The sequence below is a fragment of the Palaemon carinicauda genome, chromosome 18 (assembly GCF_036898095.1).
Source record: "Palaemon carinicauda isolate YSFRI2023 chromosome 18, ASM3689809v2, whole genome shotgun sequence".
Taxonomy (NCBI): Eukaryota; Metazoa; Arthropoda; class Malacostraca; order Decapoda; family Palaemonidae; genus Palaemon; species Palaemon carinicauda.
The window spans coordinates 82,650,064-82,664,024 of NC_090742.1; the positions used below are offsets into that span (position 1 = coordinate 82,650,064).

Sequence of the window (13,961 nt, forward strand, 5' to 3'; positions counted from 1 at the left end):
ATGGTGATCGGCAAGCAACTGGCTTCAGGATGAGGACGGACGTGACGTCATTTAGCAATGGCGCCCGTTTGTTTACGTCTCGAGTACCAAAAGTAGCCACGGACGAGATTAGCTGTGGAACAGCTCCCCAGCTATTCTCCGTCCCTCCATATCGAAGTGTTAACTCTGTATGGGGTGCAGATAGCTATGTGGCGCGTTAATACATGCGTCCCCTGTTGATATACGATGTCTTAAAGGGAAACCTTTAGGATACTCGCTCCAGAAGTTAGAATTCTGTGATAACCTGTGGTTAAATTCTCTGGGAATATCTTAGTAGTTATATACCCAAGGAAGCTACCAGAAAGGAACCTTCCATCAGGACGCCATGGCTATCTCACCCAAAAATAGATTTTTCGCTTCGCTCAAAACCCGTTTATTGGATAACCTGTGCAGAGCCATCTAGTGGCAAGAAATTGAACTAAATTCTGTTGAATATTAGGAGGCTAATAATTAGTAATTACTAATTAATGTGCAAGTTGTTTTTGGAGAACATTGTATTTTTTTGTAGCTAAGAACATACTGAATAACATATAAAAAAATTGAATAGTTGCAGGGTGGGTCAAATAAAAGTGAACAATATTGCTGTATGCCCCATGGCCTACTATTATATGTTGCGTATTGAAGCATATTCGTCTGACAATCTAAGAATAATAGGTTTCGATATGGATATATATTATTCAGTAAATAACTTTACTTTGCAAAGCTTTATTTCCGTTGATATTAGAGAGCAATGATATTGTGTACCCTATGTAGGCTATCACTTAAACCAGTCATACATTTGACTATTATTGGCTTAAAAATATTCCAAATGTTAGTTCCAAGTTACAAACTGATCTCAACGAATTTTGAATATTTAAGGTGAACAAAAATGTAAAGCTTTGCAATTCATAATATGTAGCCTACACCTTATTATGGAGCAATTAAAAAAGGATATAGGTGCCCTCTCAATAATACATAACAGTTAACAGCCTGATCCCGTGTCTCATTTGAAGGGAATCCGGTACGTATAATATAAACATTGAATGTACAAATTTCAGTGTGGATTAGTTGTGGACGCAAATTTAAGAAAGTTGGCCAGTTTCGTAATGTTCCATCTGTTATCAAAAAGTAATTGACGAGTCATGAGAGCTGGTAATCTGGTTAAACTACCCTTTAAATCTGCTTAGCAAAATAACTGGCAAATATGTCCAACGAATATCTTACGCGAGTCATTGTGATACAAAATTATCGGTATTTCTTTGTTAATTTTCTAGGCATTTTTATCCGTAGACCATGCATCTTTGCGATGGCTTTTTACATTTTTGTTTTCTTTTCAAGAATGGGAACGATTTAAATTTTAGTAGTGTATCCTACAGTATATTCCTATCAGGAAGTATATCAGTATAAAACCATGTTTAATCCCATCAGTATTTTTACTTGGGTATTTGGCTCTTACAGTATACGTTCCTTTTACATTTTCATGTGTCTAAAAGGCATATGAGAAAGCAGTTCCACAGGATGATCTAAGCATCTCTAGCTTTTAATTGGCGTGACTCTTGAGTATATTTAGGTATATGGAGCCTTTGTAGTTCGATTGGACAATCTTTGTGTAAAATATTCAAAAGTTATGGCTCAAAGCCCACATTTTAAAAGGGAAACGAACACAAGAACACCATTTAACCTTAGGTTTACCACCTAACCTAACAGAGGAACCGTATCCTTACTTAGCGGGGTGGGGGGTGACACCCCTTAGACTGCTAGATCCTTATCTTACCTCAAGACTAAATGCCATTACCATGCATTTTGGTTCCCTGTTAGCTTTACTATTGGCAAGGTAACACAAAATTCATAATATTTCGTAAATTGTAATACTAGACCCTTAATATGGCATTTAAGAATAAGATAAATGATAACTTCCACATAAAGAAACTCGATTTGACAAATAATAAGAAAGTTTACACCTGTCCCAACGGACTACATCACCTTATGGTTTAAACTAACAAATCCCCCATCTTTTGTTTTAATCGTAATTATATTTGTTTTCTCTTTTCTGTTGATATCCACATCTGCTTCGGACACACCCGAGTAGGCCTACTTCATACAACACGGCATTTCACCCCCTGTAATTTAACTGATAAGTGTCCACTATTTAATATTCGATCTCCAACTTCTTGTTTTGAAGTGAAATTTTAAAATCTTAACCTCCCCAAAAATTATTTTCGTCGCTAGATGCATCTCGTTGGGTATTTGTTACCCAAATAGCAACCGTGCTTTGCTGTGTGATGGACAAATGTTTCTGGATATTTTCGAACATTCCACCTTTGATAAGAACTTCTACCGTAATCTCTGTCGGATCATTGGTCATTATTTATTATTATCCTCATTCGACCGTTGTCAACTACTCTATTAGCATCCCTTCTATCTATTTTTTCTTGTCGACATTACTACTACTACTACTACTACTATTACTACTACTACTACTATTACTACTACTACTACTACTAGCTAAGCTGCAACCCCAGTTAGAAAAGCAAGATGTTATAAGCCCAAGGGCTCCAACAGGGAAAAATATCTCAGTGGGGAAAGGAAATAGGGAAAGAAATAAACTATATGAGAAATAATGAACAAATAAAATAAGATATTTTAAAAACAGTAACAATATCCAAACATATTTCATAAATAAAAATACATCTGCTGCAAGTTTGAATTTATGAAGTTCTACCTATTCAACTACCCGATTAGGAAGGTCATTCCACAACCTGGTCACAACTGGAATAAAACGTTTAGAATACTGTATAGTATTGAGCCGCATGATGGAGAAGGCCTGGCTATTAGAACGAGGTACCGGCTTATTAGGGTCGCCAATAGGTGGCTCTCGTGTAAAGCGGGAAGTCTCATGTCTACTTGGTAACAGTTTGCCTTCTTTATTTTAGCCCATATCACAACTGATCCTTGGATAATCGAACAAAGCTAATGTATCTAACAAGAAAAAAGAAAAAAAAAAACACAACCAGATATAAAAATTTTTCTCTTGTCTTTTATCTCCAGAGATAATAAAAACAATGAACTCAATTACAAAATGTTTTAATTGATCAAATGCTTACCATTGTTGATACATAATTAAGATTTAGAAAAAAAATGATTGACATTGCTATAAAAGTGCAAAAGTACTTACGTAGTTGAAGTAATATACAAACTGATAGACCATTTAACTTACTCTGATCCTATAACATCTCTATTTTCTCGTCACATTTCTTAGCTCCAAAGTTATCCGTTATTTTGCGCAAGTTAGCAAGAAGAGGAGCTTTTAGCACTTGTTGGAGAATTGGTAATGTTACTCCTCTATGTAAATGTGTTTGTGGTAGCTCAAGTCCCACTGATTACCGCCCAATTTCCATAAATCCCATAGTACCTAAAGTTTTTGAACGTCTTCTGGCAAAACGTCTTAATATGTTTGCTGAAGGTAATCATCTATTCCCTAGTTTGCAATTCGGTTTTCGTAAAGGCATTGGAGCATGTGATGCCCTTCTTATAATCTCCAATGCTATACAGAAATCCCTTGATTGTGGTCAGGAAGTTCGTATGATTGGCCTTGATTTTAGTGCTGCCTTTGACCGTGTTAATCATGAGGCCCTTGTTTTCAAACTCAAACAGTTGGGAGTGGGTGGGTCGTTTCTTAGCATTATTATTGATTTTTTAAGTAATAGATCTCAAAGAGTTGTTGTTGATGGGCACCATAGTGAGTATAGGAATGTGATATCCGGTGTTCCACAGGGTAGTGTTCTTGGCCCATTACTTTTCATACTATATACATGTCCCATAAATCTTGATGAAGTCACTGGCAGTAGGGGTGACGGATTGGGTTAAAGGTGATGGACAAACTGTCTCTTGGTCTTTTACTCCTGATTCCTGGTGGTTGAATTAGAATAGGATGGACTGGCAGGGGTCACTTGCCTTTGTTAGATAGGCACTGTGCATCACAATGAACTGGCTATCTTTTGATGTATCTAGCCAATGAATCCTCTATGGATTTAGTCAGTCATGGAAAGAGAAGATGACAGAATGGCCCCCAGTCCCGGGCGTAGCGGGGTGCTGAGAATCTCCCGGTTTATAAATACTAAAGAAAAATTGAAAATTGGTAATTGGAATGTTAGAACCATGAATCAGGTTGGGAAGTTACAGAAAGTGTAGAGTGAATTTATGAGATATAGTTTGGATATCTTGGCCCAAGTGAAACACGTTATAAGGGGATGGTTAAGGAAACTTTAGACCAAGGCAATATATCTACTCAGGAAGATCAGAGGGAGTTGGAAGTGAAGGGGTAGGAATGATGATGACACCAAGAGCAGAAAAGGCATTAACCGAGTGGAGAGCTGTAAATAGTAGATTGTTTAGCAAAGTTTAAATCAAAGCAGTGCAATATGAGCATTATAGTTTGCTAAGCCCCAACAAATGATTTCCCTGAAGAAAGGAAAGATGAATACTATGAAGAACTGCAGTGGGTAATATAAGAGATCCCTGAGAGAAATATGAAAATTGTGATTGGCGATTTCAATGCTAAAGTTGGAAGAAATATTATCATTATTAATTGGTAAGCTACAACCCTAGTTGTAAAAGCAGGATGCAATAAGCTCAGGGGCCCCAACAGGGAAATAGCCCAGTGAGGAAAGGAGACAAGGAAAATATATTTTAAGAACAGTAATAACATTAGAAAATATATTTCCTATATAAACTATAAAAACTTTAACAAAACAAGAAGAGAAATTGGATGGAATAGTGTGCCCGAGTGTACCCTCAAGCAAGAGAACTCTAACCCAAGACAGTGGAAGGTCATGGTACAGAGGCTATGGCACTACCCAAGACTAGAGAACAATGGTTTGAATTTGGAGTGTCCTTCTCCTAGAAGGGTTGCTTACCATTGCTAAAGAGTCTCTTCTACCCTTACCAAGAGGAAAGTAGCCACTGAACAATTACAGTGCAGTAGTTAAGCCCTTGGGTGAAGATGAATTGTTTGGTAATCTCAGAGGAGAATCTGTGAAGAATATCCCAGACTGTTCAATGTATGTGTAGGCAAAGGGAAAGTTAACCAGAACCAGAGAGAAGGATCCAATGTCGTACTGTCTGGCTAGTCAAAGGACCCCATAATTCTCTAGCGGTTGTATCTCAACGGGTGGCTTGTGCCATGACCGACCTACTATTTACTAAAATAATCAAGGGATAGAGAATGTGATGGGTGTCGAGGGTCTTGGCGAAGTTGCAAATGAAAATGGAGCACATTTCATAAATTTTTGTTCAGCAAACAATCTTGTCATTGAGGTACTCTTTTTCAACACAAGAACATTCACAAGTATACATGGACTTCACCATGCGGCAATTACAAAAATCAGATATATCACATTTCCATTAATAAAGAGAGAATAAGAACGCTGAGAAATATAAGAAGCTATAGAGGTGCAGATATTGGTAGTGATCACCAGCTCCTTATTGCCACACTGAAATTAAAACTGAAATCCCCCAACAGAGAGATGGATAGAATACCTAGGGTTGATACAACTAAGCTTTTAAAAGAAGAGCGCAGAGAAACATTTGCAATTGAATGTAGGAATCGATTTGTAGTCTGAGAGACTTTAAGAGACGAAGAACAGACAATTAATGAAGAATGGTGTGATATTAAGAACATATATCAGTCAGGTGGTTGTGAAGTCTTGGGACACGCACTTACAAGGAGAAAGCCATGGATATCAAATGATACTTGGGATACTATAAAATGGAGACAAAGACAGAAATTAATTGTTGAAAGTTTGCGAGGAAGTAGTGAAAATTCCAAGGAAGAGCGTGCTAAGTATTCCAGTACTGACAGTGAGGTCAAAAGAAAAGCCCTGGAATGACTGGAGAGAATATTTAGACAGTAAAGCAGATGAGGCTGACAAAGCTGTGAATTTAGGAAGTGGCTATCCTGTAAGAATTGCTTATAGAATTATTAATGAAATCTCGTCTGGGGCAAACAAGAAGAAGCATATACCCATCAAAAAGAGAGATGGCTCTTTATAGCAACAGAAGATGAGGAAAGACAACGTTGGATGGAACACTTTAGTGAGGTTATGAATAGGAATAATTTTATTGATAAACCCGAAGCTGATGAAGACCTTGATGTGTCCATGAATGAATTCAGTGTGTTTGAAGTCAAAGCTATCCTCAAAAACTAAAAGAGACGGAAAGCCCCTGGATATGATGGAATAACTGCCACGATGATATTGGCCTAAAATGAAGCGACTCCCAGACTACTTACAAGATTTTTTTGTAGAATGTGGCATGAAGAGGAAAATCCAGGGGAATGGGAGTTAGGAGTGTTTGTAAAAATAGCAAAAAAAAAAAAAAAAAAAAAAAAATTAGACCTGACTGATTGCAATAATTACAGAGGCATAACACTTACGTCAGTTGTTATGAAAATATGTAGTATGCTTATTCTAAAGAGACTGGAGAGAAAGATTGATGAAAAGCTGAGGTATGAAGTAGGAGAAGTTGCACTGACCAAATTTTCATTTTGAGACATTGTACAGCAATGCGTAGAATATAGAAATCCCCTTTTGACGGCATTTGTGGACTGAAAAAGCCTTTCATAGTGTGCACCGGCCAATTTTGTGGAGAGTCTTGTAAATTTAATTAAGTCTGTTCATGAGCATAGCAAGGGCAAAGTTAATGTTAATGGAGTCTTATCAAATGAATTTCCAGTGAACAGCGGAGTACTCCAAGGCAATGTGTTGTCATCTATGTTGTTTATCCTCCTCATGGATTTTGTAATGCGTAGAACAGTCAGAGATGATGGAGAGGGATTGGATTGGATTGGCAATAGGAATTTAGCAGACCAAGAGTATGCTGATGATGCTGTCCTAGTTAGCAGAACACCACAGGATTTGCAATGCTTGCTTACCAGAATGCATGAAATATCACACAAGGTTGGGCTGAAGATAGATAGAAGAAAGACAGAGATGATGAGAACAGAGTATGCAATGGAAGATGAAATATCATTGGAAGGAGAAAGAATTAATGAAGTAAAATCATTTAAGTATTTAGGAACTATGATGTCCAATACGGGGTCTTTAGAATTAGAGTTTAGTGAAAAAATGAAAAAAGCAAATCAGACTATGGCTTGGTTAAGTAAAATTTGGAAATCAAATCGCCTGAAATTACATATAAAATCAAACAATATATATATATATATATATATATATATATATATATATATATATATATATATATATATATATATATATCAGTTTAGTGAGATCAGTGTTACTGTATGGACATGAGTCATAGTATGACAATGAAACAATCTCCAATAGATTTAGTAGATTTGAGAACAAAGCCCTCAGAAGGATATTGGGAGTTAAATGGCAGGACAGGATTAGAAATGAAACTATAAGAGAGATTACTCGAGTGCTCTATGTGGAAGAGATCATGATGAGGGGTAGATGGAGCTGGCTTGGGTATGCTCTTCGCACTCCCTAAAAGAGATTAGTTCACTAAACGTTCAGCCGGGCTCCACAAGGCACTAGAAGAATTTGAAGACCCAGGTCTACATGGCTGAGAACTATGAAGTGCGAAGTAACTAGAGATGATGAATGGAGAAGCATTGAATTAAAAACTCAAGATAGAGACGACTGGCGAAATATATCTGAGGCCCTGTGCGTCATATGATGATGATGATGAAGTTTTATAATTATAAACTTCTAGTCAACTAACCAGACTACATGCACATCTAAGCCTATGTCATGCATCAAAGCTATTGTATATAAGCACATGTAAACAGGCAGTAAAATATTGCTATTGCTTCATGTTGCAATGTAAAATCACACTTACCGTTCCAACAAGTGTTTCTTCTTCCCTGCTTGAGGGTACACTCAGCTATGCTATTCTATTTTATATTGTTTCATCTCTTTTTTTCTTTTTCTTTTTTTTTAAGTCCTTTAGTTTATATATGAAAGATCCAACTTAATGTTGTTGCTGTTCTTGAAATGTTTTATTTTGGTTGTACATTACTTCTCTTATTGTTTATTTATTTACTTTTTTTCCTTTCTCGGTGTCAATGACCTTCGATGTCAGGATACCAGAGAACTTCAAATCATTCAATTGTTTCCTTTCCCCCATTGGGCTATTTTTCCCTGTTGGAGCCTTTGGGCTTATAACATCCAGCTTTCCCAACTAGGGTTGTAGCTTAGCTTATAATAAATAATAATAATAATAATAATAATGATAATACTTTACTCTCACAAAGAATTTCTTTAGTTCCAACAAGGTTTTATCACAGTATCGATTCGCGTGTTGAGCATCAGCCATGGCTATATATACTGTAGTGGAACCTCTACATACGAATTTAATTCGTTTTGGGACCTACTTCGAAGGTTAAAATAGTCGTATGTTGGATCAAATATTCCCATAAGAATACACTGTAATTTGTTTAATTCGTTCCACAGCCCAAAAACTTACAGTAACTCCTTTAATAGATACTACACATAATTACACATAGCAATAAAACAAATTCATTATGTAATAGAGATGTAAAAAAGAATAATTGTAAAGAAATAATCAATAAAAATGGGTTTTTATAGTTACTTTACCTTAGAGACAGGCCAACATGGGTGTAAGCTTCGCGATGCAGGATGAGACGGTCGGCGTGGAGGTAAAGGTGGTGACTGAGGTAGCCTAGTAACTTACTCTAACTTATACTACGTGAACTTTAACCTAACTTAACTTATTTATTTTTGTTTAATTTTTATATTTTATATTTTTTAAAGTTTTCTTTTTAATTTTTAATTTCTAATTTTCATCTTCACTTTCACTTACTTCAATCCTAATTTTCTTTGCTTCACTTTCGTTTTCTTCATCACGATCACTAGACTGTTTTGTAGATTTTTTTAAAGAATCTATCTAGAGAAATTTGCTTGGTACGGCTTTTCAGAATGTTACTGAAATGAGTCAAGCAGACATCGTCGAACTGTGAAACTACACGGCATACTTGAAGTTTTTGTGGGTGATGCTTCTCAATGAAGTTAATCACCTGTTGATGATAGCCTAAGATCTCCTTAATCTTAGCCGAACCTATGATATTCTTTACCTCCTTGACGTCCTCCATCTCACTCAAATGCGCGCGGATCTCAGCATTCGGCATCGCCTCCAGCTCCTTGAGTTCATTGGTGGTGAACTCTTCATGGTGCACCTCGATTAGTTCGGTGATGTCATCGTCATCGACCTCCAGACCCATGTACTTGCCAATAGATACAATCTCATCCACATCATCCTCTGGAACAGGCACAGATGCAGCTTTGGGGCCAAAGCCTTCAAATTCTCTAGGAGCAACAGCATCAGGCCAAAGCTTCTTCCAAGCAGAATTAAGTATGCGTCGAGTCACTCCCTCCTAAGCCTGATCTATGATCTACAAGCAGTGTACGATATTAAAATGGCTCCTCCAAAATTCACGCAAAGTTAAGTTGGTACTTTGTGTGACATTAAAGCACTGCTTAAGCAAGTTCTTAGTGTAAAGTTTCTTAAAATTAGAGATGACTTGCTGGCCCATGGGCTGGAGGATAGGGGTGGTGTTCGGTGGGATATACAGCACTTTGATAAACTTGAACTCGTCGAGGATATCATCTTCGAGTCCTGGGGGGTGAGCGGGAGCATTATCCAGGCAAAGTAAGCACCAAGCCCTTCAAAGGCAAATTAATATCTTGAAAGTACTTCTTGACAGCAGGGCCGAAAACTTGGTTAACCCATTCAACAAAGAAGAGCCTAGTAACCCAAGCCTTAGCATTAGCATGGCAGAAAATTTGCAGCAAGTCCTTATTGACTTTATGTGCCTTAAATGCCCTAGGGTTTTTTGAATAGTAAACCAACAACGGCTTGATTTTGCAGTCCCGGCTGGCATTGGCACATGGGGCAAGAGTCAACCAATACTTCATAGGCATATGTCCGGGCATTTTCTTTTCATCAGCGGTGATGTAGGTTTGACTAAGCATTTGTTTTCCAAAAACGACTGGCTTCATTGCAATTGAACACTTCGTAGCATTCTTAATGCAAGATCTTTTCGAATTGTTTAACAAATTCGTTGACAGCCTTGGTGTCTGAACTTGAAGCCTCCCCATGCTGTACAACTGAATGAATCCCAGTCCGTTGCTTAAATTTCTTGAACCAACCGCTAGATACCTTGAATTCCTCTGTTGTAGGATCGGTTGAACTCTCCCCCGCATCACCCCCAGAGACTGCCGCCTTCAAGTCGCAATAGATAGCGCTGGCATTTTCACAAATGATCATTTCAGTTATCATATCGCCAGCAAACTCCTTGTCCTCTATCCACATAAGCAAAAGGCGTTCCATCTCTTCCAGGGTAGGGCTGCAATGTTTAGAGATGATGGTGATCCCCTTAGATTGTTTGACCACTTTAATGGCTACCTTTTGCTTGATGATCGTCAAGATCATGGTCATGTTCCGGCCATATTGTTTAGTCAGATCACTTGCATGCACACCGCGCTCATGTTTTTCTATAGTTTCCTGTTTTAATTCTAAGGAAAGCATTACCTTCTTCCTTTTTTCACCACTAATACCACTTACACTAGCCTTCTTAGGACCCATGATTATGAAATAAAGAAGGAAATATGAAAAAGGAAGATATTACGAGCTGTTAATTACGAATCGAAAGGGAAAACCACACACTGCTCAGCAGAACTGTGAACTTACCAACGCGATGCTAACTGGCATCCCTCCCGACATGCTGCCGTCTAGCGGAGTAACCAACAAACTGCGACGCTTCGAGAAACTTCTACGTCGTATGTTTGAAATTTGATCGGGTGTCGAGCCAAATATTTGACTGAATTTTACATTGGATGTTGGAAAATTCATATGCTTAGACAATTGTATTTAGAGGGTCCACTGTATTTATACATATATGATTATATATGTATGATACAGTATATATATATATATATATATATATATATATATATATATATATATATATAATATATATATATATATATATATATATATATATATATATATATACATGATAATAATAATAATAATAATAATAATAATATTTTAAGTTTTCTTCTCACGGATAATTTCTCTAGTTCCAGCAAGGTTTTATCATAGTATCGATTCGCATGTTGAGCATCAGCCATGGCCATATATACTGTATTTATACATATATAGTTATATATATATATATATATATATATATATATATATATGCATTTTAAATACCTTATTTTTTATTTTATTACCAGTGTAGTATTATTAAGTCTATGGGGGGGGGGGGGGTAAGGCAATTTTGGACAGAGGCAATTTTGGACAAGTAAGGCAAATATTGGACAGATACAATATCTCTAAAACTATTTATAATTTTCGAAAACTATAATGCTATTATAAATTGCCCAACCTCCTACTTTATAAATATTAATATGTCTGGTTTTTAAAAAGTATCAAGTACCCCTACATAAATTGTTGAATATGGGTGTCCAATAATTGCCTAACCTTCATTTTAGGGTTTCTCAGAAATAATACATGAAATTATTTTTTCTAATAACAAATTAGTGGATGATGCTAAAGGAAGGTTTAAAATAAAAAATTAATGAAAAAATATGGAATATCTAGTGTCCAATTTTGCCTCGCCTTGAAAAATGGTAAGGCAATTTTGGACACTTAATTAAAAAAAAACATCCAATTCATAATGTTAGGTTATTAAGTAATAGATTTTGTAAACTATCTATCTATCTACCTATACATATATATATATATATATATATATATATATATATATATATATACATACATATATATATATATATATATATATATATATATATATATTTATACTTAATAATTATAACTAGAAATATAGACAAATGATAGTTCTTTGAAAATATTTTCTATCATTTATTTCAATAGAAAATCATATTGATTTATAAGAAAATAAAAAAGAAAAAGTTTTCTTTTCATAGAAAATGATAATCAAACCTATTACTAATGAGAAAATAGGGACAAGTACAAAATTGGAAATAAAGTGAACAATTCAATATATACTATAGCCATATACGTGACAATTTAAATGCTTGAATATATGACGGGTCTATTTAATTCAACCGAATGCTCAAAAACCAGCTTCAGTTCTTTTAAATATGGCACTAAACATTCTCTTTGAGGCATGGGTTCTATGAATAAAGGAACATTAATTCCATCTGTAATTTGAAAAAGGTATGTATCCGTTTGGTGCTCTGAATACTCCTCTACTTCTAATGCCCGGCAGTTGATCTTACTGGAATTAGTATGGACCGGCAGGGGTCACTTGCCTTATTTAGATAGGCGGTGCGCATCACTAAGAAACTGGCTATTCTTTGATGAATTTAGCCAATGAATCCTCTATGGATTTAGTCAGTCTAAGGAATGCGAAAATGAAAGAATTGCCCCCACGCCCGGCTGTAGTGGGTTGCTAAGAAACTCCCGGTTTGTAAATACTAAAGAAAAATTGAAAATTGGTCATTGAAATGTTAGAACTATGAATCAAACTGGGAAGTTACAGCTAGTAGAGAATGAATTTATGAAATATAGTTTGGATATCTTGGCCCTAAGGAACAGATGGAGTTAGAAGAGAAGGGGTAGGAATAATGATGATGACACCAAGAACAGAAAAGGCATTAACCAAATGGAGAGCTGTAGGTAGCAGATTGTTACTTACAAAAATTAAATCAAGGCAGTGCAATATGAGTATTATAGTTTGCTATGCGCCAACAAATGATTCCCCTGAAGAAAGGAAAGATGAATACTGTGAAGAACTGCAGAGTATAATAGGTGAGAACCTAGAGATATGAAAATTGTGATTAATGTCTTCAATGCTAAAGTTGGAAGGAATAATCAAGGGATAGAAAATGTGATGGGTGTTGAGGTTCTTGGCGAAGTTGCAAATGAAAATGGGGCACATTTTATAAGTTATTGTTCAACAAAAAATCTTGTTACTGGGGGTACTCTTTTTCCAGCACAAGGAGATCCACAAATATACAAGGACTTCACCATGTGGCAATTACAAATATCAAATAGATCACATAGCCATTTATAAAGAGAGAAGGAGGACTCTGGGAAATGTAACAAGCTATAGAGGTGCAGTTATTGGTAGTGATCACCAGCTCCCCATTGCCACACAAATATTAAAACTGAAAGAACCCAACAGAAATGTAGATAGAATACCTAAGTTTGATACAACTAAGACTCTAGAGGATGAGCACAGAAATCTTTGTAAATGAATGTAGGAATCGATTTACAGTCTTAAGAGACGAAGTTTTGGGACATGTAGTTACAAGGAGAAAACCATGGATATCAAATGATACTTGGGATACTACAAAAAAGAAGACAAAGACAGAAATTGATTTCTTAAAGTTTTTGAGGAAGTAATGAAAATTACAAGGCAGAGCATGCCAAGTATTTCAGTATTGATAGTGAGGTCAAAAGAAATATCAGGAATGATTGGAGACAATATTTAGACAGGAAAGCAGATGAGGCTGACAAAGCTATGAATTCAGGGAGTGGCTTTGATGTAGGAATTGCTCTTGGAATTATCAATGAAATCTCTACGGGAAAAAAGAAGCATATACCCATCAAAAAGAAAGATGGATCTGTTATAATAAAAGAACATGAAGAAAGGTAACGTTGGATTGAACACTTTAGTGAGGTCATGAATAGAAATACGATGGGAATAATTTGGTTGATATACCTGAAACTGATGAAGACCTTGATGTGCCCATGAATGAATTAGGTGTATTTGAAGTCGAAGCTATTCTTAAAAAAAACTCAAAAGATGGAAAGCCCCTGGATACGAAGGAATAACTGCGGAGATGATATTACCTGAAAATGAAGTGACTCCCAGATTACTTACAAGATTATTTTGTAGAATGTGGTGT

The 13,961-nt window shown here is 36.1% G+C and overlaps 1 protein-coding gene across 1 annotated transcript; it reads right to left on the reverse strand.

Annotated features, from left to right (window-relative positions):
• Positions 1 to 10,083: 10,083 nt before the first annotated feature.
• Positions 10,084 to 10,644, reverse strand: LOC137657396 (tigger transposable element-derived protein 1-like). Its single transcript, XM_068391734.1, has one exon. It carries the CDS (start codon positions 10,642 to 10,644, stop codon positions 10,084 to 10,086), a length of 561 nt encoding a protein of 186 aa, XP_068247835.1.
• Positions 10,645 to 13,961: the final 3,317 nt, after the last annotated feature.